This window comes from Convolutriloba macropyga, unplaced genomic scaffold, assembly GCF_964194025.1.
Source record: "Convolutriloba macropyga unplaced genomic scaffold, txConMacr16.3 SCAFFOLD_321, whole genome shotgun sequence".
Lineage (NCBI taxonomy): Eukaryota > Metazoa > Xenacoelomorpha > Acoela > Convolutidae > Convolutriloba > Convolutriloba macropyga.
Window position 1 is genome coordinate 110,934 of NW_027450301.1, and position 25,134 is coordinate 136,067.

Sequence of the window (25,134 nt, forward strand, 5' to 3'; positions counted from 1 at the left end):
AATCAAAACAAACTCGGTATGGAGTATGCCATGGGTAACTAGAGTGTAAACAGAAAAGAGTTTTTGCTATAGCTTGCCTAGGAAAAAAGTTAGGTTTTCATGCGTAAATTTCCGATTAGTTCGAGTAAGTTGCGATTAAAGAATTTTAAAAATAGGCCTTTTTCATCGGGTCAAGGAGTTGTTCAAATCAAACCAAACTCGGTATGGAGTATACCATGGTTACCTAGAGTGTAAAACGAAAAGAATTTTTGCTATAGCTTGCCTAGGAAAAAAGTTAGTTTTTCGTACGGAAATTTGGGACTATTTCAAATAAGTAATTTTAAAAATAAGTGTTTTTGATAAGGTCATAGAGCTGTTCAAAGTGAACCAAACTCGGTATGGAATATCCTATGTGTATTTAGAGTGTAAAACAAAAAAAATTTTTCTATAGCTTGCCTAGGAAAAAAGTTAGGTTTTCATACGTAAATTTCCGATTAGTTCGAGTAAGTTGCGATTAAAGAATTTTAAAAATAGGCCTTTTTCATCGGGTCAAGGAGTTGTTCAAATCAAACCAAACTCGGTATGGAGTATACCATGGTTACCTAGAGTGTAAAACGAAAAGAATTTTTGCTATAGCTTGCCTAGGAAAAAAGTTAGTTTTTCGCACGGAAATTTGGGACTATTTCAAATAAGTAATTTTGAAAATAAGTGTTTTTGATAAGGTCATAGAGCTGTTCAAAGTGAACCAAACTCGGTATGGAATATCCTATGTGTATTTAGAGTGTAAAACAAAAAAAATTTTCCTATAGCTTGCCTAGGAAAAAAGTTAGCTTTCCAAACGGAATTTTGCCTTATTTCGAATAAATAATTTTGAAAATAGGTCTTTTTCAAATAGCCAAAAAGTGATCCGGATCTAACTAAACTCGGTATGGAGTATTCCCTGTATATGTAGGGTCTGAAACAAAAAGAATTTTTGCTATAGCTTGCCTAGGAAAAAAGTTAGTTTTTCGTACGTTAATTTCCGATTAATTCGAATAATTAATTTTGAATAATTTTCAAAAATAGGTCTTTTTCATCGGGTCAAGGAGTTGTCCAAATCAAACCAAACTCGGTATGGAGTGTGCCACGGGTACCTGGAGCGTAAAACAAAAAGAATTTTTGGTATAGCTTGCCTAGGAAAGAAGTTAGTTTTCCATACGGAAATTTGCCAATTTCGCAAATAACGAATTTCAAAAATAGGTCTTTTTGATCGGGTCAAGGAGTTGCCCAAATCAAACCAAACTCGGTATGGAGTATCCCCAGTGTACCTAGAGTCTAAAACAAAAAGAATTTTTGCTATAGCTTGCCTAGGAAAAAAGTTAGTTTTTCGTACGTTAATTTCCGATTAATTCGAATAATTAATTTTGAATAATTTTCAAAAATAGGCCTTTTTCATCGGGTCAAGGAGTTGTCCAAATCAAACCAAACTCGGTATGGAGTATCCCCAGTGTACCTAGAGTCTAAAACAAAAAGAATTTTTGGTATAGCTTGCCTAGGAAAGAAGTTAGTTTTCCATACGGAAATTTGCGAATTTCGCAAATAACGAATTTCAAAAATAGGTCTTTTTTACCGGGTCAAGGAGTTGTCCAAATCAAACCAAACTCGGTATGGAGTATCCCCAGTGTACCTAGAATCTAAAACAAAAAGAATTTTTGGTATAGCTTGCCCAGGAAAGAAGTTAGTTTTCCATACGGAAATTTGCGAATTTCGCAAATAACGAATTTCAAAAATAGGTCTTTTTGATAGGGTCAAGGAGTTGTCCAAATCAAACTAAACTCGTTATGGAGTATCCCCAGTGTACCTAGAGTCTAAAACAAAAAGAATTTTTGCTATAGCTTGCCTAGGAAAAAAGTTAGTTTTTCGTACGTTAATTTCCGATTAATTCGAATAATTAATTTTGAATATTTTTCAAAAATAGGCCTTTTTCATCGGGTCAAGGAGTTGTTTCAAAGCGACCTTACGGTTATACTAGACTACTAATACCCATTAGGTTGTCAGACGTTGGTATTTTTTAGCCTCTTTGGTCTTGAAAAAAAAGTTGTAAGACTTTTGGGTTTTTTTCTCGAAATCGCCAAACCTGTTTTAAAATATAGTTGTTTTCATTTCGGTCAAGGAGTTGTTTTGAAGCAACCATACGGTTTTACTAGACTACTAGTACCCATTAGGTTGTCAGACGTTGGTATTTTTTAGCCTCGTTGGTCTTGAAAAAAAGTTGTAAGACTTTTGGGTTTTTTTCTCGAAATCGCCAAAACTGTTTTAAAATATAGTTGTTTTCAGTTCGGTCAAGGAGTTGTTTTGAAGCGACCATACGGTTTTACTAGACTACTAGTACCCATTAGGTTGTCAGACGTTGGTATTTTTTAGCCTCGTTGGTCTTGAAAAAAAGTTGTAAGACTTCTGGGTTTTTTTCTCGAAATCGCCAAAACTGTTTTAAAATATAGTTGTTTTCAGTTCGGTCAAGGAGTTGTTTTGAAGCAACCATACGGTTATACTAGACTACTAGTACCCATTAGGTTGTCAGACGTTGGTATTTTTTAGCCTCGTTGGTCTTGAAAAAAAGTTGTAAGACTTCTGGGTTTTTTTCTCGAAATCGCCAAAACTGTTTTAAAATATAGTTGTTTTCAGTTCGGTCAAGGAGTTGTTTTGAAGCAACCATACGGTTTTACTAGACTACTAGTACCCATTAGGTTGTCAGACGTTGGTATTTTTTAGCCTCGTTGGTCTTGAAAAAAAGTTGTAAGACTTCTGGGTTTTTTTCTCGAAATCGCCAAAACTGTTTTAAAATATAGTTGTTTTCAGTTCGGTCAAGGAGTTGTTTTGAAGCGACCATACGGTTATACTAGACTACTATTACCCATTAGGTTGTCAGACGTTGGTTTTTTTTAGCCTCGTTGGTCTTGAAAAAAAGTTGTAAGACTTCTGGGTTTTTTTCTCGAAATCGCCAAAACTGTTTTAAAATATAGTTGTTTTCAGTTCGGTCAAGGAGTTGTTTTGAAGCAACCATACGGTTATACTAGACTACTAGTACCCATTAGGTTGTCAGACGTTGGTATTTTTTAGCCTCGTTGGTCTTGAAAAAAAGTTGTAAGACTTTTGGGTTTTTTTCTCGAAATCGCCAAAAGTGTTCTAAAAATTATTGCTTAGTTTCGCCCCCTTCCTTTCTAGCGACTCATTTAATCAAAGTGCTTTAGTTTATTATTGTTTTAGCTTCTTTATGATGTATATTGATGTGTAGTTTTGTCTCAGATATTTGTTAGAAAAAAGAGCCAAAAAAAACTGGTACCTTTTTAGAAATCCTATAAAAAATCTCGAAATCGATTTATAGGTTTCTAATTGGTACACATAGTTACTGAGCTCACGAACCTTGCTTGCTGAGACAATGTTTTATGTGTTATATGTTGTTTAAGCCCCTTATGGGCATTTTGAAGTATGTTTGGGGGTCATTTTTTACGTTTTAGAAAGCTTTTTATAGCTATGTTGGTCTTGCAAGAGCGTTGTTTTTCTGTCTGGAAGCTTTCTGGAGCGACGGATGCCTGGCAAGAGTCTTACAAAGTCAACGGTTATCTGGTAAGAATCTTATAAGAACAACGGTTATCTGCTAAGAATCTTGCAAGATTAACGGTTATCTTGTAAGAGTCTTGTAAGAGCCCTTACAAGATGATGCATAATCATACCAGAGTCTTACAAGAGTCTTGCAAGATCTTAGCAGATAACCGTCCCAATTTGACTAGGGCACGGCACAAATTAATTCATTATAACTATATGTTAATGTCGACAACGCTTTCGACAAACCAAGGAAAGCAATGAATTTGTTTCGGTTCATTTCATATCGTAGGTTCTCAGTTTTGAACAGAAAAATACTATTAGACCTTCTTCAGAAGTCAAATTATCAACTATTTTAATCTAAAGTCAGATTGCCGGCAGTTTAAATAGTCAAGACTCCGTATGAATTGAAATTGTAAACTGCAGACAGCCGCAATAATGGCTACCAAATCAATTTTTTTGGTTGGGTGGGCTATTTTACGATTGATAACTTCACTTTTGTGAAGGAGCAATAGGCTATAGGGATATTGTGGCAATAAATGACCTAAATGACGGAGCAAGCCTTGCCAAGACAAGGGGCCAGCCAGACCTTTGGCCAGACCGAAATTTGGCGTTGTTTAGACGGAAGGCGCCACCCGAGACTTAGTCCACTCTAATATACTGGGTCGTACTAGATCCCCCTTGTTTGCGACCCAAGTTTGACTGGCCAATACTTGTCTTGGGTTTGAGATATCATCTTATTTTGGTATGCGTACCTCCAATCTTGTCAGTGCATATATTGTGCTGTTCGCAAAAGTGAAGGGGCTCAAGAAATGGAATGTATCCCTTTTTCAGGAAGCTGATTGTGAACAGTGCTTCCTGTAATGTGGTACGAAAGAGCTCCTTCTCCCTGGATATGGACCCCATTCCACAAACTCCCATCAAGTCTCCTTGGCGACCGCGGGTTTCACAGATTGGAAGCTGCTTATTTCTATCTGTTTAACAAACAACAAAATCACAGCGAATATTACCAGTTGACACTTAAGAGTTCCAATCATCCAACTTAACAGAGCCGTGAAAGTAGACTTTTGCGTAGCATAAATAAATCATTAAAATCATTTATGTGTCTTATGTAATAATGTAATAAATTTATATAATAAACTTAAAAATCATCCGCACTTTGATGACGTAAAGCACTTCACTCAATATGATGTCTGTTATTGTTAGAAAACCTGATAAGTAGATAAATTTTAATAAAAAAACGTCTCGATGGTACACTGTAGTTCTTGGTTCTGATAAGTGCCAACAAACTCCAAATGAGCCCTGTTCAGAACGGAACTTCTGAACGGAATTCTTTTTAGCTCATGGTTGCGCCAACTTAGATCTCTTTGCCATAAATCTCAAAAAGACAAAAAATGATTGTTTAAACTTGAATGATCAAATTTTCGTGTGCTTCAAATAGATCAGCGTCTGGTCAGGAACGGAGGTATCCACACTCTGTACTTTCTCCACCTGTGAGCTCGAAAATGTCTGATCTCAACTCTCTTTATGAACTTAACCTGGTGTCCTAGATGAAAAGAACAAGCAAAACAGCAGAAAACTTAACCTGAATAATTTTTTGAATCTGTAAACAATAAAAAAAGTTTCATTAGGCGCAAAAACTCGTTTATTATTAGAGCAACTCTTATGCTCGTTATGTTGATTCAATGTCAACACCTTTATAGTGAGAGTAAAGTTTGGGACCTATGTGGGTTGCGACCCCACAATCTCTGAACTGATTGCAATCCTGTGCTCTCTACTGAGCCAACTGCTCCACATTGCGAGAGTCTTACTAAGCTCTCTTAAATTGAGCTATCATTTCAAGCTCCATCTTATGATCACAACTTATTTACTAGAGTGTATACTCTAACATTTATGATTTGAAAATTCAAAAAAAAGATTATGGAGCATAAAGGTTTCGGCCAATTTTAAGTTTTTGAGACAATCTCGCCACTTTTCGGGCTCAATTTTGACCTATTTTGGCTGATATTTTCCTTTGCAAAAAGAATATTTCAAATTTGACAATTAGTACTCATCAATTACTAAAAAAACTGATTCAATTGCTCTAATCATGGCCACATTGCCAATAAATTTGACAATTTTTTTACACAAAATCAAAAACTTCTTATGTAATGTGACGTACCCTAATGTTTTGCCACGATTTCGAAACGAAATCTATAAATAACCTAAATCAAAAGCCATCACTACAGGAATGAGAATTTCCTGCAAAGTCTGGATATTATATGTGTTGCCACAGCTTTCGTTTTGTTCTCAATATTTGAGCTAAAACATACAAAAAATATGCTTAAAGTATTCAATCCTTCACTGTCGAAATTAACTATTTTTATCAATTGACCTTCGGGTAGAAGGTGTATATGTTCGGGAAGCCGCGATACAATCACCTCTATTTGAAATTATGTCTTTCACTTAGAATAACTATGTAACAGAATAGGGTATCAGATTGGTTAAATGGTGTCTCATTTATTTAACCTCGTGCAGTAAGCGTACTACCCTTAAATTGATACTTCATTCTGCTAGTGTATCGTTTTATACAACAGACGGTAATTGAATCTGTCCTTTTATACCTCTTTCCCATGAAGTAAATTATTTAAGAACGAGAGAATATCAAAAAGATTTTTTGAGTCGAAATTAGAAATCTAAGGGAGAGATCTGAATAGTTGATTAAGATAGTGATTTGGATTAGTGAGCCGAGGAAAGCTCAAAAATTGTTCGTCTATACCCATTAACTAAAACAAATCTATATAAAAACCCAATCATATCAGAATCATTTCTAGTGGGAGTCATAAGTCTGATTGATCTAAAACGGCATGTTTATTAAAGGTTGAATTACATCTTTGAATCTATTCTGTTTCGCCCCCCCCCCCAGCTTAGTCGGCTTACATTTTTTACGCCCCCAGGACACGCGCTAACTTTTTACACAGTAACGTGCTATATAACATCATATAATTTGTAACTGGGGGCGTAAAAACCACTGGAGGCCGAAACAAAATAGATCCACATCTTTATACGGAGCAATCGTAACCATAAAAACACTTAAAATGGGGATCAGAAAACTCAATATCAGATAATTAAAGCTATTCATAATTATCTAAATAAAACCAAATGGCCAGATTTTGATCTTCAGAGCTATGCCTAGCCTGCCTCACTTCAATAAGTGAATCAACTTTGTATGACAATAGCAAGGACAGTGAAAGTTTTTAATTTTCTTAAGTTTACGTTTCTATCTCTATTTCAAACAAAATGACCTTCACTTTAGCTGATTGCCTACAGTCTGCTCCTATCCAAACTGATCGTTGGGACTCCATATTTGATAGAGACAATGATTTTCCAAAATATACCTGAGTATGGGTATACCAAAGTTTGGGTAAGAACGTAGTAGAAGGAAATAGTCCTATCTTCTGCATTGTCTGGAAATAAGTGAAATTTGGACCTGATGTATTTGCTCCTATTGTGCATGACCAGGCACTTGCAAAGGTTGATACAACTTCTTCATCAGAAGGCTGTCTTCATCAGAAGCTAACGGGTGCATCTGGCTAAGCCAATCTCCAGCAGGCGCTGTCTTAGATAAAGTGTTTCCAGAACTGCTGCAGCCATGCCCAAGTTTTCTGCCTCTGATGAAGACGTTAAAATCCCGGCCTGTTTTTTGGATATCCCAGCTGAAGGCTGCTCCCAAATTTTTAAACGAAGTGGGTGCCCGTCTTTCTGTCTTCTACATCTCCAAATCAAACTTCGTCACCTTCCCCACTAAAAAACAACAAGCTTCTTCAGTATAGGTAAGTTGCATCTCTTTAGAACCTTTTAGATGTTGTAATGTTAGCTTTTTTACCGCCGGTTTTGTTGTTTGTTATATTCAATTGGCTCCAAAAAATATTAACAGAGAACTTCATCACTGACTTCATCTGTTACGCAAAATGTAATCGTATTAGTCTTCTGTGGATTCTCTGATCTACCTTTTTGTCTCCACCCGCTGTTGACTGAATTCATGGGTTCAAAACGGCTGGAGTACTTGAAAATTTGCGCTCAAGTGTTGTCAATTTTTTGCGCAGCTTGCGCTCGACTGTAAGTTTGCCCTCTTCTTTCCTGAACCGTAGGCCCTGAAACCAAACAGGATTCCCTCTGCCTTTCATGTAGGAGCTGCTTTTTGCGCCATTTCTTGTTTCGGTTCTCAACGCCACCGTAATGCCGTCAAACCATACCATACTATATGTGCGGCTCTTTGTTTTTGCTCTCGCCAAACAATGATTGTTCCTACGTCTGGTGAATCCATGTCGGTAGTAAATTCGACAGCTCTTTGAACAGTTGTATTTTCAAAACACAAATTGACTTGTTTAAACGGCCTGCTAATTTGTCCTCTTCTTTTCTGGTAAAAAAAATTTTTTAGAATGCTCGGTGTACACTATTATTTTAAAAGTTGAATTGGAGAAAACTGTCTTGTCATCAATATTGTCCATAACATTGCCTTCCCTTGCTGAGAGCTGATTTCGCAGGCTGCAATAATAAAGCAAACGTCTCAAAATCAACCTGCTTATTCTGTTTGAAAATTTTGGCCGTATATTTTGCTTGGTACTCTTCAACTTGAATACTAGCTCCCAGTTCTTTTTTCTAAACCCATTTGACCGGAATAAAGACTTTGTCAGTGGGTGGTCTTAGTTGGTTCGAAATGTGGTTGTCTTGCATGGCATTGACTTCGTACTTCATTGACCCGTTGCCATTGGTCGCACATATCACTTTACTTGGCTTTTTTGACCGATCTCAACTCTACATACTCAAACTTAGGTACAAAAAATGGGTATCTATTGAATTGCAAAAGGTTTCTTATTTGTGTCCCTCGTCTTGGCTTACTTCTGTCCGTGTGCTCTTCTGCTTAATCACTGAAGCAAACCGCCTCAAAGAATGAAAAGTTATCTGCACCACTGCCTGCAAATGATCTTGCGGTTCGTGAACTCTTGATAGCTAAAGATATTTTGTCTACTAGTTGCCTCTCAACGTCTGAGCTCTCTCGTTGGTGATCACAATTCGAACGACAATCAAATTGCGTGATTTGGGTGTATGTACCAGGTGTTTTTTATTCCCAGTATGTTAAAGCACATTCTTGGTTTCATTTTTGCTGGCATCTGCATCATTCACTTCTTCATGAAGACTACGTAACCAAATATAATACCATGTCTAGATTAATTTTCGAATCTGAAAATTTGGTTTTCGAAACTCTCATCACTTATGCGGGGCATCTTTCTTCTCCCCGTCTCTCAATCAACTTCTGACTCTGGCTGCATGGAGATTTGCTGCTCCCTACATCATTTTGGAAAGACTGAATCGATGAGCAAACAACTTTCCAAATCCAGCAATCACCTTCTGCACGTCTCAGCTAACCCATTTTGTTGCAGCGTTTTGGGTATGTTCGTCTTCTGTATAACGCCCCGTTGAAACAATTTGTTTGGAATAGTTCTAAGAAAAACTCATTGTACTGTCTCAGGTTATAGGGCGTCTGCACACTATGAAGCAGTATTTTCAATCTGGATAGTACTTCGCTCCTTGCTTTCCGCAAGTCCACACAAACAAATTTTGTCTACAGATCTGCAAAGAAGATACAGAATCGGAATCTTGACAGCAACTCAACTCAGAAATGTCTTCTCTCATCTTTGAATACGTTCTCAATTTTTGTTTGTCTGCTTGAATCTGTGTCATTGATGTCTATGTTCTTTTGGCGCAAAATTAACGCATAATTCCCGTATGTCCCCCATTATCCTTGGTGCACTCCTGATCTAAATCGTTTGATTCAAACGAGCAATTTATTTGTACTACTTCCTGCACTTTTTTTGTCAAGCTGTTGAAACTCATCTTGATTTCTATAACGCTGAAGAACAAACAAAATAAATCCACCTCTTGTTTTTGTTTTACCGAGTGTGCTTGTGTTGTGGAGTTTCTCTTGTGTGAGGTGGTTTTAGGAGTTTCAAGCAGAGGCTTCCTTTCTGGAAAGTGAAGCCACGTCCCCACTCCTTGCATCCTGACACTGAGCAAATATTCGAAGAAAAGTCAGTACAGGAAGAGTTTTTTAAAGTTGACATTGGAAGTCCCCTCTGCTCTGATATTTATTGATCCTCAAACAGCCTCTGTCCGCTACTTTAGGTAATTCCGCTTTAGTTTTCGAGCACACATTGAGTGGACACGAAATCCATGATAGCATTACTGTTTGTTATTCTGCGATCTGTTCAAATACTGTCCATTAGTATTCCCTCTGTTTTCCAAAGAGTATGAGTCGCCGGGTACTTCTTGCTAGATGTATTCAGTGTGAGTCTCTTGTAGCAGGGGAAGTTAGACACTCCCTTGCCACTGACTCACGGTCAATAGCTCCTTTAAGCTTTTTGCATGCTTTTTCTAGGCGTTCGTTTTCATAACACTTGCGGCATTGTGATCTTTCTATCCTCCAGATTGCAAATCTTGGCAATGTGGCTGGAGGTCTGAGACACCTGGTAACGTCCTTGCTTGCTTCTTTCATCATGTGACGCTTCACTGATCGTGACAATGAAACAATCTGTCTCTGTCGTCTCTGTGCTTTGCTCTCATTGAAGTTCTGCAAATTTTTCTGTAACTCTTTGAAGTTTTTTGCACAGTTGAAGCTTTCTTTAATGACGAAGCTTTCATATCACCTTGGCAGACCATTGAGCAACAAAGCGTTGAAGGGGGACTCTGAGACTGTTTCTCCTGCTTCTTGTATCCAGACAAGCAGTCTCTGATCTTTCATGAAGAAGCTCTCTAAATCCCCAGATTACTCTGGTTGCAGTCAAGTCACTTCTGAGCATTATTTCCACTGTCGTTGTTTCCACACTGTGAAACTCTCTATCAAAAAAAGTCCAAACATTTGAATCAACTATAAGTCCGCCATCTCCTACATAGTCAAATCTCATTCGCATGAAGGTTGTTGAACGGCAGCACACCATGCTTCCTTTGTCCCTGATTTCTGCAACTTCCTGCTCATATGCATATTTCCTCTTTCTTTGGGCATTCCTATCTTCGTTTCTGTTCTTTGACAGTAGCTCGGGTTCATCGAGTTAATCCTCTTTCCTCAGTACTGATTTGTTGTGCCCCTTCTTCTGCATAATTGCCACAACTTTTCCGGTGTAGTTCACCATTTTCATTGTCTTTTGGTGTATTGTGAAACCAGCGTGCAAAATAATTTTGGGAAAGAAAAGAACACAGCAGAAAAAAATTGAGACAGACAAGAAACAAAAAAAGGTTTCCGAATTTACTTTTTTTACTGCTGACCATTCACTGTTGGTATGCGAACTTTTTAAACTGAGTTAGAAAAAGATATTTTTCGAGAAAGAAAAAATAACAGAAAAATTTAGAGGTCTATAGGTGAAAATCTGAATACTCGATGCAGAGAGCGATTTGATTTGTGAGACGAAAAAGGCCGATGAACAGCCTCTGTTCTTAACCTTTATCAATGAAAACTACCAAGATGTAAATCGTACCAGAGCATCATTGTTTATAGTGAGAGTCCTAAGATGACTTAATATGGTAATTTTTCTGTGAAATGCCAGAATTAGATGTTTTTCAAGAGATATTATTCATCAAAAAAATTTACAGCTATATATTATTCTGTAATTCAGTTCGCATGAAAAAATTATTGATCTTTAGATTGGTTCATTTCAATATCATTGTTTTTTTTTTAATTAACCGCGTCTAACTTTGGTTTTGAAACTGACAATTCCGAGGAATCCGACGCTCCTTACAACATTACCGACGATTTCAACAAAAACGACAAAAACTGCCAAAAACCGACGCTTCTTACAAGAAAAACCGATGAAACCCGCAAAAACCGACGCTTCGTACGTCATTATCTCCGGTCTGTCTCAACGCGAGGACCTTAGGATTGAAAAATATTGAATTATCTTCAATATATTTGGGTACAACTTCTTTTGTGCTAGATAATTTAGTTGGGATGCAGATTGGCTTGTCATTTAAGGCGCAACTTTCGAAATACTTTTTCTAAACAATCACAGCGAATTTAATTCTCATTAAATTCTTAACGAGATAGCAGTTTTGATTGTGCAACTCTCGCGAAGTCAAAAATGACCAACTTATTTGAGAAATCAAATCTCTCAGGAAAAATTTTGCACAATAAAACACACACGGGCATGTGAGCTCAACAAATGCTTTAAATTTCCTTCAAGATCAATAAATTTTGAATGCGCAGAAACCCTGGTCGCAATTGAGTTGTTTCAGTTCATGATAACAGAAATGTTTTGTAATTAAATGCTACAAAGCTTATTTTTTTAAATTCGTAATAAGATCCGTCTTTGTTTGGGTACTCATTCAATCCTATGTTTCCAATACTGAACTGATTTATTTTGTTTTTAAACTATCCATATGCACACTATAATTCGTGAATAGATGAGACAATAATGTGGATGAGTGGGTTCGAAACATTATACGCAAACGCGCATTACCTTGGAAGAGGATGAGCCTCCATGTTGGACTGTCTCCGAGGCTGAGGTCCCAGACCGAAATGACCTCTGATCAGACCGTCTCAGACGAAAACCGCCTCTGCCCGGGTCGAATGTCCTCCCTAAAATCCTCCCATTTTGATGTAAGAATGGGGGGTAATTTGTCTATGGGGGGTAAATTGACGTAAGAGTGTGGGGTAATTTGTTCAGAGGGGGTAAAATGATGTAAGAGTTGGGCTGCAATGGGAGGACTTTTAAGGAATTACCCCCCCCCCTGACTGAAATGTAAGAGTGGGCTGCAATGGGCTGCAATGGGAGGACTTTTAGGGAATTACCCCCCATGACTGAAATTGCCATGTAAGAGTGGGCTGCAATGGGCTGCAACGGGAGGACTTTTCAGGAATTACCCCCCCCCCCCCCGACTGAAATTGCCATGTAAAAGTGGGCTGCAATGGGAGGAGTTTTCAGGAATTACACCCCATGACTGAAATTGTCATGTAAAAGTGCGCTGCAATGAGTTGCAATGGAGAACTTTTCAGGAATTACCCCCCATGACCGAAATTGTCATGTAAGAGTGGGCTGCAATGGGCTGCAATGGGAGGGCTTTTGAAGAATTACCCCCCTGACTGAAATTGCCATGTAAAAGAGGGCTGCAATGGGCTGCAATGGGAGGACTTTTAAGGAATTACCCCCCTGACTGAAATTGCCATGTAACAGTGGGTTGCAATGGGCTGCAATGGGAGGACTTTTAAGGAATTACCCCCCTGACTGAAATTGCCATGTAAGAGTGGGCTGCAATGGGCTGCAATGGGAGGAGTTTTCAGGAATTACCCCCCCCCTGACTGAAACTGTCATGTAAGAGGGGGCTGCAATGGGCTGCAATGGGAGGACTTTTAAGGAATTACCCCCATGAATGAAATTGCCATGTAAGAGTGGGCTACAATGGGCTGCAATCGCAGGATGGGTGAAAATGAGGTAAGAGTTGGGCTGCCAAGGGGCGTAAAATGGTGTAAGAGTGAGGGGGTAATTTGTTCAGAGGGGGTAAAATGATGTAAGAGTTGGGCTGCCAAGGGGGGTAAAATTGTGTAAGAGTGAGGGGGTAATTTGTCCAGAGGGGGTAAAATGAGGTAAACGTTGGGCTGACAAGGGGGGTAAAATGATGTAAGAGTGAGGGGGTAATTTGTTCAGAGGGGGTAAAATGATGTAAGAGTTGGGCTGCCAAGGGCGGTAAAATGGTGTAAGAGTGAGGGGGTAATTTTTTCAGAGGGGGTAAAATGATGTAAGTGTTGGGCTGCCAAGGGGGGTAAAACGATGTAAGAGTGAGGGGGTAATTTGTTGTGATGGGGCAATTCTAACAATTATTATTTATATATATATATATATAGACCGTCAAGAGTTGGACAAGCATCGATGGTCTGGAGGATAAGGCGACGCAGCTCAGGGTACAGAGGTTGTGGGTTCAAGACTGGCAGTCTTCAGGTATGGGGGCTAAAAGAGTGAGGGGGTTAAATGATGTAAGAGTTGGGCTGCCAGGGTGGGGGGGGGGGGGTAAAATGATGTAAGAGTTGGGCTGCCAAGGGGGGTAAAATGACGTAAGAGTGGGGCTGCAATGGGAGGATTTTTTAGGAAAATGCAGCTCAAAACTCTTACTTCTTTTTGGGCTGCATTGGGCTTCCAAGGGGGGTAAAATGGTGTAAGAGTGAGGGGGTAAAAGACAAATTAACCCCCCACTCTTACATCCTTTTTGGTCTGCCAAGGGGGGTAAAATGGTGTAAGAGTGAGGGGGTAAAAGACAAATTACCCCCCAACTCTTACATCGTTTTACAAATTGGCAGACCAAAAAAGATGTAAGAGTGGGGGGTTAATTTGTCTTTTACCCCCTCACTCTTACACCATTTTACCACCCTTGGAAGCCCAATTCAGCCCAAAAAGACGTAAGAGTTTTGAGCTGCATTTTCCTAAAAAATCCTCCCATTGCAGCCCCACTCTTACATCATTTTGGGCGGAAAAATTCAACCCGGGTGATCAGACTATCCTGCGTTCTTGAGGTCGCCAGATCAAGAAATTTTAACCTCAGAATGTACAGGTGTGAGCTCGACTGAGTCTAATTAGAAGTTGTTCCGGTCTGGGACCTCATTTTTGGTTAGGCTAAATCAAATATGTCTCTACTTACCTACGATGGGCATGCTGAGCCGTAGCAAGGCAACCATGTTCACATCTCCTCGTGAATCACCGTAACTGAAAAAAAATTGTTTTCCTAGAAACCGTTTTCTGCTGATGAAACACCTCTTTATTGAACAACTCTGCCATCGAACAATGAATGTCATGAGCAAGATTTGCTGATTTGCAAGATTTGCAAGATTCCACAATGAGTGTTTTTCAGAGTGTTAGTTCCCACGCAAGTAGTAACGTTTACACCATGGAAGATCGGGGGGGTTGTCATCCCATGTAAGAGATAGGGTTGTCCTGAGGACAACCCTACCTTTTGCATTGGGAAGGACAACCCAACCCGATACATGCGCTATGACAACCCAACCTTTTGCATGGGATAGGACAACCCAACTTTTACATGCAGGGACGACATAACTTTTACATGTAATAGCCGAATTATTATCCAAACATTTTACCCCTTTATTGAGGGAGACTTGACAAAGGGATTAAGGGGATTGGGTTACTGTCTAGAAATTACCATTTCTGAAATAGTGCGCGATGACAACAATTGCTACGGTGGATTTGGATAGGATTCATGAGATATACAAGAAAGTGAAAAAAGAATATTTGCAATACGGTGAAAGATTTTTGTATATTTTAGCAACTTGCTTGTATTTGGATCCTGACCTCGATTTGGAAATTGCATTGAAATTGAGACCGTATGGTGGATTGATTGGGATTGACAATTCTTCGTTAGACGTTTATTTCAAAAATTTTAAAATTTTAAGACTACATGCAATTCTTCATGATGCTTGTGGTTTTGTTTATGAGTACAGTGAAAAGGGACCCGGTTATTCATACGTTTTACCCTGTCCAGTCACAAATGAATATGTGGGTCATGTGACTGGTATTGCTTTTTATTTTTACTTAAAGACTTTCAAAAACCGTTTATTCAATCGATTGGAATGTTGACTGCAAGAGTGGTTGTTCTTGACTTTGAAGGCTTAAAATGAAAGCAAAAAATCTGATTTTATTGTGAAAGAGCTAGCCATAACTTGCAATAACTACACGGATACAAATTCATTCTCACCTCCGCACTCATTCAATTCTCTTACTTTGAGTGAACAAAAATCTTATCAGTGGGTTTCAAAATACCTTCATGGTTTGGATTGGGAAAAGGGAGATTACCCATATTGCTATTTAAAACAAATTCTTCAAAGTGTAGTGCTTCAATTTCCTCTATCAGATTTTTATGCGAAGGGTGTAGAGAAAACTGATACGTTGCAAAAATTGCTTCAGAGAAAAGTTACAAACCTTGAGGATTTGTTATGCCCCAAAATTGAACATTTGAATTTCTATCGGGAGACCCCAATTTGTGACTTGCATTCAACAACTTGCCCAAAACGACAGAAAAACAAACACTGTGCGAGGAAAAAGGCCCAATTGTTCTACTACTGGCTGATCCATGAACAACCGTCGATTAGAAAAGACAGCACCGTCTGTACTCCAAGTGAATTTGTCTCCAAATTTGATCGTTTACAGTTGCTTAACGGCTGAAAATCAATTGACTGTTACACTAGTCAAGGAGGAAAAAATTGACAGTCGGGGACAAACTGTATTGAGGAAACAGCAAGTTGTTTGCACTGGAGCCGAAATAGAATCCTTCAAAAAATATCTTTCACTCTTAGAATATTTTCAACTGTATCATGTCTATGAAAGAGAAAATGCAAAGAATGAATCTAACCCCTTTACCTATGCCCAAGCGGTCAGTTCCAGTGCAAGTGCCTCTGAACGATGACAATCTGCCTAAGGAAATTAAGCAGCTTGTAGAACAAGGATGTGTGGATTCAGTTACGTATTACGGGATGGAGTATGGCATGAAAGCAAGCTACACAGTTGTTTACAAAAAAGAGGGCAAAAACTCTCATTATACAACTTATGAATTTTTTATAGTAGACTAACAATATTCATGTTGATTTTTAAATTTAATTATTTTGTTTGAAATCATTTTTGAAAAAAAACGTTTTCTCCATGAGTTCCACTGCGGATCAGTTAGATTCGGGAGGTGGCATAACCGATTTGGTTTTTGATGAGAATCAACAGGAAAGGAGATCTTGGAGATTTTGCAATTCAAGAGTACCACGATCAGAAGTTGTTTATTTCACTCAAATTTTCATTATAGTTTTTCTTATTGCAGTATCTCTTATCAAGTTGGTATTTTTTCAATTGGATTGCGAGGAGTCAACATTTTGGTTTTCACTCCTCTCTTGCACAGTCGGCTACAAACTTCCAAACCCAAAGCTATGAATAAAATTATTTCAACGAGCGATCGACTCTTTATGGCAGTGTCTGGTCCATCTTGCTGTGGAAAAACTGAGCTGATTTTCAAAATGTTACTTCGAAACACTTTTTTACCAAAATTTCAATCCATTTTTTATTTCTATCAGCATGAACAACCAAAATTTGAGTCCTAAGAGAGAAAATTGAATATACAGTTTACAAGTTTTGAAATTATCTCAGAGTTAGAAGACTGTCTTCTTGTTTTTGATGATTCATGCGAAGAAATTTTTAACGATAAAGAGTTTTCAAAACTTGCGACTGCAGGTCGTCACAAAAATATAAGTGTTATTTACGTTAAGCACAATTTATTCCAACAAAGCAAGTGGTCGAGAACAATCGACTTGAATACAACACAAATTATTTTATTCAAATCACCACGTGACGTTCAACAAATTGGTTTAATTGGTCGATAGCTCAACAACACACAATTTCTTAAAGAAAGCTACGAGCTAGCTACCAAACAGCCTTTTGGTCATTTATTAATTGATTTAGACCCAAAGACGTCGGACGTTTTGCGATATTGCTCAAACATTGTGCCTCCAGGACCATCAATTTTCTACTTACCGTCTGCGAAAGCTGTAATAACAAATCTAACAAATGAAACAGAGAGAACTATGTATGCTGCGGCAAATGCTTCAGTCAAGCGACATCAACTTAAAAAAACTGATAAAGACAGCTTCTAAAAACTCTATTCGATTTCTCTGCGAATGTTTTCTCAACGTAGTCAACGGTAATGTTGAAATTAATAAAAAAAACTAATCGAAAATCACGAAAAATCATTTCGAAAAATATTATCCAAACAAACAGGTTTGAGGGAAAAGAAAAGAATTCTTGGCAGAGAATCAGAACTGTTAAAAATCTTTGGTCTTTCCTGTTATTTCTACTTGATGAAATCATAATGCATACAGAAGAGTTCATTTTAATTCCAAAACGAATGTTTATAACAAAGCAACCCCAAAAGAGCGAAATTATTGAAAACCCACAATATAAAAACAAAGCTAATCAGTTATCACTTATGCAACGAAACAAGCTAATAAATGACGAGAATGTAGAACAAACAGATAGAGTGATCCAAACAGATCCAACAAATATTGAACGAGATGTAGATAAAGCAGATAGAGTGGTCCAAACAGATCCAACCAAATTTGAAGATGAAAAAATGGAGGCTTCTAGTGATGATAGTGAAATGGATCCAATTGTTACAAAAAAGCCTACAGTTGAATCATTTGAGTCGATTATGAAAAACGTTAAATTAAAAGAAGCTCACAAAATCAAACGTGCAGAAATAGTACTTGATTTTATTCTCCAATCAAACCAAATCACTATTGGGGAAGAGAGCCAATTAATTTACATTGACAATAAACCCACGGATGTACAAGTTTCATCTTTTTTGTATGATTTGCAACAACCAACCAAGAAAATTGATCAAGAGGCATCTTCAAGAATCTTGTTAGTTCATCGACTTGAGCCTGATCTCGTCTCAAACACTTACGCCAAGCAAATATTGGAAAGCTATGAGAGCGAACAAGAATTTTTCCCAACGCAACAAAGTCTGCAAACAGGACGCGGTACTTCAAAACGAACCACAACAGAAAAAAAGAAAACAAACGAAACGACAAAGCAAAAAAAGGCCAATCATAAAAAGTGGTCTCGTTTCGTCTTCTGAGAGAAAAACTTTAGAACAACTGTACTCGAGAGGTCCTGCATCGTTTGGAAGCTCAAAGCGATTACAAAAACACAGCAAAATGTCATTAGCAAAAGTCAAGTCTTATTTAGATACCAAGCCGTCCTTCACAAAATACCGCTCGCATCGAATGCAATTTCCCAGACTAAAAGTGATTGTGAAAGATATCAATGAAATTTGGTCATTGGATTTAGCATATGTTGACAACCTTGCAAAATACAATCGCGATGTTAAGTACCTTTTGGTAGCAGTTGATTGTCTGTCACGGTACCTTAGAGTAGAGTCAATGAAGGCAAAATGTGCAACAGAAGCAGCTAATGCATTCAGAAAATGCTCAAACATAAACAACCCGAGAAAGTATGGGTTGATGATGGAACAGAATTTCTCGGAGATTTCAAAAGACTGTGCAACTCACGAGCAATTCATTTATATAGCATTTTTAGTGAAAAAAGACTGTTTTTGCCGAACAGAATATTCGTTCACTGAAAAATATCATTCATAGGTACCTTGAAGAAAAATGGACATATTCCTACATTGACCAATTAGACGACTTTGTGAAAACAATAATTTCACGTGTTAACCGGATAACTAAGCTTGCACCAAGCAAAGTTACAAAAAAAGACGTACCACGGCTTGTGTCCTTGAGCGCTGAAACAACTGTTTCCCAGAAAACTCGTTTCTTTGTTGGAGATTTTGTCAGAATTGTCAAAAAAGACAAAGCTTTCAGAAAGGGCTACGAACAATCGTTTACTGAAGAAGTTTTTGAGATAACAGATATTCCGACATTATTTCCGCCATCATATTCCCTCATTGATGCAAACAAAGAACAAATAGAAGGAAAATTTTGTCAATCAGAATTGCAGCTTGTTCTTGTAAAGGAAAATGAGAAATCGTTTTGACGATGAGTTCACTGTGCATGTTATTTCATCCGCTTCTATGCAAATATTTGGGTCAAACACTCTGGTTTCTTTTCGCAATTTTTTCAATGATGAAATCCAACTCTCTGGTGACTGGAGGGTGGCTCTTAGTGAAATAATTTTTCCGACAAAAATTGAGCACGTCGTGAATGGAGATTTAATAGCATACAGTCTTAAGGGATACGAAAACTCGCAAAAAATTCCGTCTGATGCTAGTGTCATTTCTCGGCCTTACAATGGAGAAAAACTGTCCTTCATGACTGGTAATTTTGACAATATTAATCAACTTCTGGGTACTATCAAGTTCGAACAGTTGGATTACCCAATTTTTCGTTTCGAGAAATCAAGAGTACTGGAAAATACGAAATAATTTTTGGTAAATATGAAGGAATCACTTTTCCTAGTTGATGAAATACCTAGCATTGTGGGCTTTACTGGAATTCCAGATGGACGCGGTGTACATATTGGTTACAAAATGGATTCAGTTACATCAAACAGATTAATGAAGAGTGATGAGACAAAAGCATACTTTGGAGAATTTCCTGCTGATCTTTGCGCGGGAAAGCACCTAATGTTCATTTACACAAACATTATTGAGTATCAGTATGTGGGTGACGCAAAAGCTCCGTTATTGCGTGTCATTGATTCAAAACAACGTCTGAAAAACGGTAGCGTTTGCGAACTTGAACCAACACATCGAATTGTTTTTTCAAATTTAGACTATGAAAAACTGTTATCAAACACTATACAATCAATTTCAATTGAGCTTCGCACTAAGACAGGACAATTGGTTTCTTTTTCGGGAACAGGTAAAGTTATTTTAACTTTACAATTCAAGAAGTTTTCTGACTAGCATAGATTCCTATTATGCTAATCAGGTAACATCATTGCCGCACTTCTCCGGACACTATAGACAAAGGGGAAGTGGGTTTGGGGCTTTAGCAGCGGGAATTGGACGCGTTGCTTTACCATTGGCTCGACGTTTTATTTTACCGGCTGCAAAACGTATCGGGAGAGAGCTTTTAAAACAGTGTGTTCCCGAACTTGTAGATGTAGTCTGAAAGAAAAAGTCACCAAAACAAGCCTTGAAAAACACAGCCTCAAACACTATCAAAAAACAAACAGGTGGACGAGCGCCACAACAACAACCAAGGAAACAAATTGGAAGCCGTTCAAACAAGTTAACAAAACAGCGTAAAACCTCGTTCATTTCAAAGTCAAGAGCTCCAAAAAGAAGTCGATCAGATTTTTTTGCAAAGGTGAAAGATGATCGCTAATTTATTACCATCTGAGGCAACTCACAGTTCCCTCGATCTGTTCGAGAAACCATCCCACTTACTATCATTTGATGGAAGTTTTTGTCAAAAACTGGGCCCGGTTTATAGCCCCAATGGTCCAATGTTGGAATTTGAAGTTGCTGGCGATAGAAACAACTTTATTGATTTACAAAAAATATTCCTCGAAGTCAAATGTAAAATTGTTCAGTCGTCCGAAGCAAAATTAAAATATGACGGTACAGCTGCTGCAGATGTGACTAAAATAGACGCTCCCCACTTTTGCAATAATGTGCTGCATTCACTGTTCTCTGACTGCACAGTCTCAGGCAACGGACTAAAAATATCGAATGCAAATGAAAATTATGCTCACAAGTTTTACTGAGACTGAGTTTTCACACAACAAAGACGCAAAAAACACTTGGTTAGCTTGTCAAGGCTATTCGTATGAGGAAAATCCGGGAGCCTTATCAACTACTGAAGTAAATAGAAGAAAAGCTTTAGTCAGACAGTCAAATGAATGCACGTTTTACAGAAAGGTTGCAGTCGACTTTTTCACATTGACAGGCATCTAATGAGTGGTGTAACTCTTCGGATTGCTTTTCGAAGATCAATTGATGACTTTGTTTTTATGTCAGATGATGCCGCTAAGCATTATAAAGTGAAAATTGTCGAGGCAAATTTGTATGTGCGCAAGATGACTTTGAACGATGACGTCGTGTCGGCCATTGAAAAAACCTTGCTTTCCAGCCCGGCTTCCTATCCGTACCTTGAAACCCTAACAAAAACATTTTTGGCTTCTACTGGTCTGCACAGTTGGAAACAAGAAGACATATTTGCCAGGGAACCAATCCGAAGACTAGCTTTATGTCTGAACACAAACGAAGCTTTTCTCGGTAACAACAGACAGAATCCATTTCATTTCCGAAAATTTGATTTGGAACAGATTTATATCTATCGAAATGGAATGCCAGTCGCTGATAGTCCAATATCAACAAATGATGACAAACGTCTTTACTTCAATACAATATCAGACTTAGCTTATATTGACAATGGTCAAGGCATAAGTTTGACGGACTACACGAACCATTTTATTATGGTTTTTGACTTGACCAGTACTCAACAAGCTTCTCACGATTTTATTCATCCCGAGCTAACAAATTGCTCAATTTCGATCGAGCTGAAATTTTCGGCTGCCTTGCCCAACAATATCGAAATATTCATTGTTGGCGAAAAAGCTAGCACAATTTTTGTGGATTCTGCGCGCCGGGTTTCAAAAAATCACATTTTAACCAACTAATGGATGAAGATTACATCAATGACCTAATTCAAAAATGTAGAAAACTGAAATACAAATTTTGTGGTGTATTCGCTGCCAACAACTTTCCCCAAAAACAGTTTTCTCATCGTAAATGCTTCACCCTCGAACAACCCTGGTACACACTGGCTTCTTCTATGTAATCGAAACAAAAAAATTATTTTTGCGGACCCCTTGGGACAATCGATTATTGCCTATAGAGACTTATATCGCAGACTCTCTGACACTAATGCACAAATATGTCAATTTCTCGAACATCAACCAATTCAGAGTCAAAACTCAGAACTGTGTGGACTTTTTTGTATTTATATTGCGCATATTATATTTAGCAAAAGACAAATTGTAAAAATTAATGATGTTCAATTGCTTCGCTTTGCACTTCATATGATGTTTTAATATCTGTTGAATAAAAATTTTTTTTTTCAAAATTTTATTTTTTCTTCAAATACAAGACGAACAAATAGTAACTCAGAATCAACATCTAATTTTCCATAACCACTCACAAATATGTCCATAACTTTACAAAAAGCACCAGAATGAGGACCACTTAAAATGTTTTCAACTCGTTTTAAAGTTTCTGTACAAATTTGATCAGTTTGAGTTTGTTCATGGCCGGTTTCTGCTGAGATGGTATTGTGGATTGTTTTCTGTGCGATTCCTGTAGTTTTTGTGGCCGTCGTTTTTGTCGTCGTCAACATCTTTGCTGTGTTTGAAATTGGAAGACGCTTGTGAACCGTTGCTGGGTCAATTTTTTCTCCTGTTTTGTCATTGAAGTCAACGGCTAACTTCAACTTTGTAAATACTTCTCCATTCGTTTCCAGTTTTGAAGAAATTGAAAATAGGTGTTTGAAAGTGGTGAAAAGACAGGGGACAGCAAAAGATTTGTTTTGCTTTGTACAGCCAATATCAGTTGAGCTATCAATCAAAAGGTGAAAATGGTTAGTTGCTATTTGGCAAAACTCAGACTCAAAGTGAGGACAAACTGCATAATTATTCAAACTCGTAATGTCTGTTGGCTTTTGATCAACAATTTTGAATCTAAATTGTTTCTGAAATTGTTTGAAATAACTTGGAGAACGTTCATACATTGCTTCCATCATCCTTGCTCTCGAGCTTAGGCCTTTTATTTGGTGGCGGTTTTGTTGAACAGTCTTTTGATGATTTTTCTTCTGATTCAAGTATCTTCTCTGCCGTATTGACCAAACTCCCAAATTCTTGCAGAGTTAACGAAATTCTCTGTTCAAACTCGTATTCTTCTGCTGCTTTTTTTAAACAAGTTCAGAAACACATACGATCCTGTCTTTTCGTAAGTTTTCAGCGTTGCCCTTATTAAACGCTTATCAGTTTTGGAAATATCAAAATAACAATCTCCAAATTCTGTATCTTTAGTGGAAGTGAAAGGCATAGTGTGCAACTTGTTTTTATCACTTTCAGGTACTCTAATGTGTAAAGATTCAAACTAATGGCGGCGGCAAGTTGGGATTAAACCAGTGTAGTCATTTTGTCTCATTAAATCCAGCTGACATGTGAATACAGAGTCAAGTACGCCTATGGCGTACTTGATTCTGTCTCTTGCATTCACATTGGATTGCATAATTAATTTCAGATGTGACCTTAGATAAGGTTTCCCTACTGAAATGGTTGGTGGTACCACAAAAACTGAAACAGATGTGACCCTAGGTGTGACGACCACAGGTTGAATTTAGCGTGAACGTGCAGAAAATTCAAAACAGATGTTAAACTAGATAAGAATTGAAACCAATATAATTCAACTGGTTATAACGTTATAACACATGAAAATTAAAAACAGATGTGACCCTAGGTGTGACGTGAATAAAACGTTGAAATTACTGGGAACGTACAGTATTAGTAATTCAAAACAGTTGTTAACCTAGATAAGAAATGCAATGCAAAGTTAACTTGGTTTCTACGTTATATTAATTAGAAATTAAAAACAAATGTGATCCTAGATAAGCGGTGTGTTAAAAACGTATTTGCACCACTAAAATTATTGCGTTCATTTCCTTTGGTTCTTCTTGCTAAACAGTCAATCTCTACTTGAAACCTTTTGGTTCCTCTTGCTAAACAATTTCACTCTCTACTTGAAACTAGTGTTATATTTTGATCCTTATAATGTCTGTAAAAATTCTTTCTGAATCTGCAATTTCCCGAGAACGAACTCTTGTTTATCAGACATTGTACGAAAACTTTGTTGTCTTGATTCAACAGAAAAAAATTGGCGATGTTTGGACAGTATACCAGCATTGTCTAATTCCAAAACTCTTTATCAATGCAATTTCAGCTCTACCTAACAAAACGGAGCCTTCTGAGAGCAGCATTACTACTTCGGGTGGGTTATTGCCTCCCAAAACTACGCCTGCTTTCGAAAATCACGATGTTGATACCTTGACAGACGAAGTGCGGAGGATATTCTATCGCTACGATTGTGAGTGTGTTCCACTTTGTGAAAATCAACTCGGAGTTTATCGAGCATGCGACGAATTAGCAGATATTTGGGGACTCAAGTCTGCGCCCGATTCTCCCACCAGTCTCACAAGTGTGCCAGTGACGCCTGCAGTGGACCCTAGTCCTACAGTTACACCGACTCCTAGCCCATCCCTGTTTGCGGAAATCAGTAAAAGTTATCAAGAAAAGTTTTGCAACGGAAATCAAGATTTCGACTTGAACATTTTATCCGGGACAAGCTTTCATACCCCACATCAATCGAATTCAGCCCTATTTGAAACGCCGGAAAGCGGTGAGACACCGCAAGTTTGTGCTGCTCCTAAAAAACGAAGACCAGAAAGCAACCTGATGGATATATTTGAAATTTAAAACTAAAACTATAAATATATGCGTGCTTTAGATTGCTCAATAGTTGTGTATATGACATTCATTCAATTGTGTATCTGACATTTATTCAATTGTGTTGATTGCCATTGTACAATTTTTGATATAGACTTAATTCACAAAAAAGATCTTCAACCTTTTCATAAGGAATTGAACAAGTTCAATCATGTCCCAAAAGAACACTGCACTTTGAAGAAATTGTATATGGTTGAGCAAGGTCATTAAACAAAAAAAATAGATTTCTACGGCTCTTTAGTTATTAGACTTGTCTATTTAATGTTTTAAGGTTTGTTCAAATCATAGTTCAAAAAATGAAATTTTTTGAAATATTTCAAAAAAATGAAGAATTTACGAAAACGATAAATATTAAGAGAAAGAACAATAATTAATCAGGAAACCGAAGAATACCTTTGCTTCAATTAGGTTTGCAGTGAAAAGCTCTTGTTTGGAGGAAAAGTTTGCAAAAAAAAACTTTGAATATTAAGAGCGAATCTAAAATTCAACAAAAAGTGGTTAACAACTGAAATTGTCATTCTGGTGGTTTTGTGGTAAA

At 37.7% G+C, this 25,134-nt stretch overlaps 1 protein-coding gene across 1 annotated transcript in view; it reads right to left on the minus strand.

The window, feature by feature from the left end:
* Positions 1-3,686: 3,686 nt before the first annotated feature.
* The window catches only part of LOC142355778 (uncharacterized), a 38,191-nt gene continuing 16,743 nt past the window's right edge, over positions 3,687-25,134 (minus strand). The window contains exons 3-5 of the mRNA XM_075407836.1: positions 14,221-14,285; positions 4,317-4,535; positions 3,687-3,745 (exon numbers count right to left, since the gene is read on the minus strand). Of these exons, the coding sequence (XP_075263951.1) occupies positions 3,687-3,745; positions 4,317-4,535; positions 14,221-14,257 (315 nt within the window). The 5' untranslated portion in view covers positions 14,258-14,285. The remainder of the gene's footprint in view (positions 3,746-4,316; positions 4,536-14,220; positions 14,286-25,134) is intronic.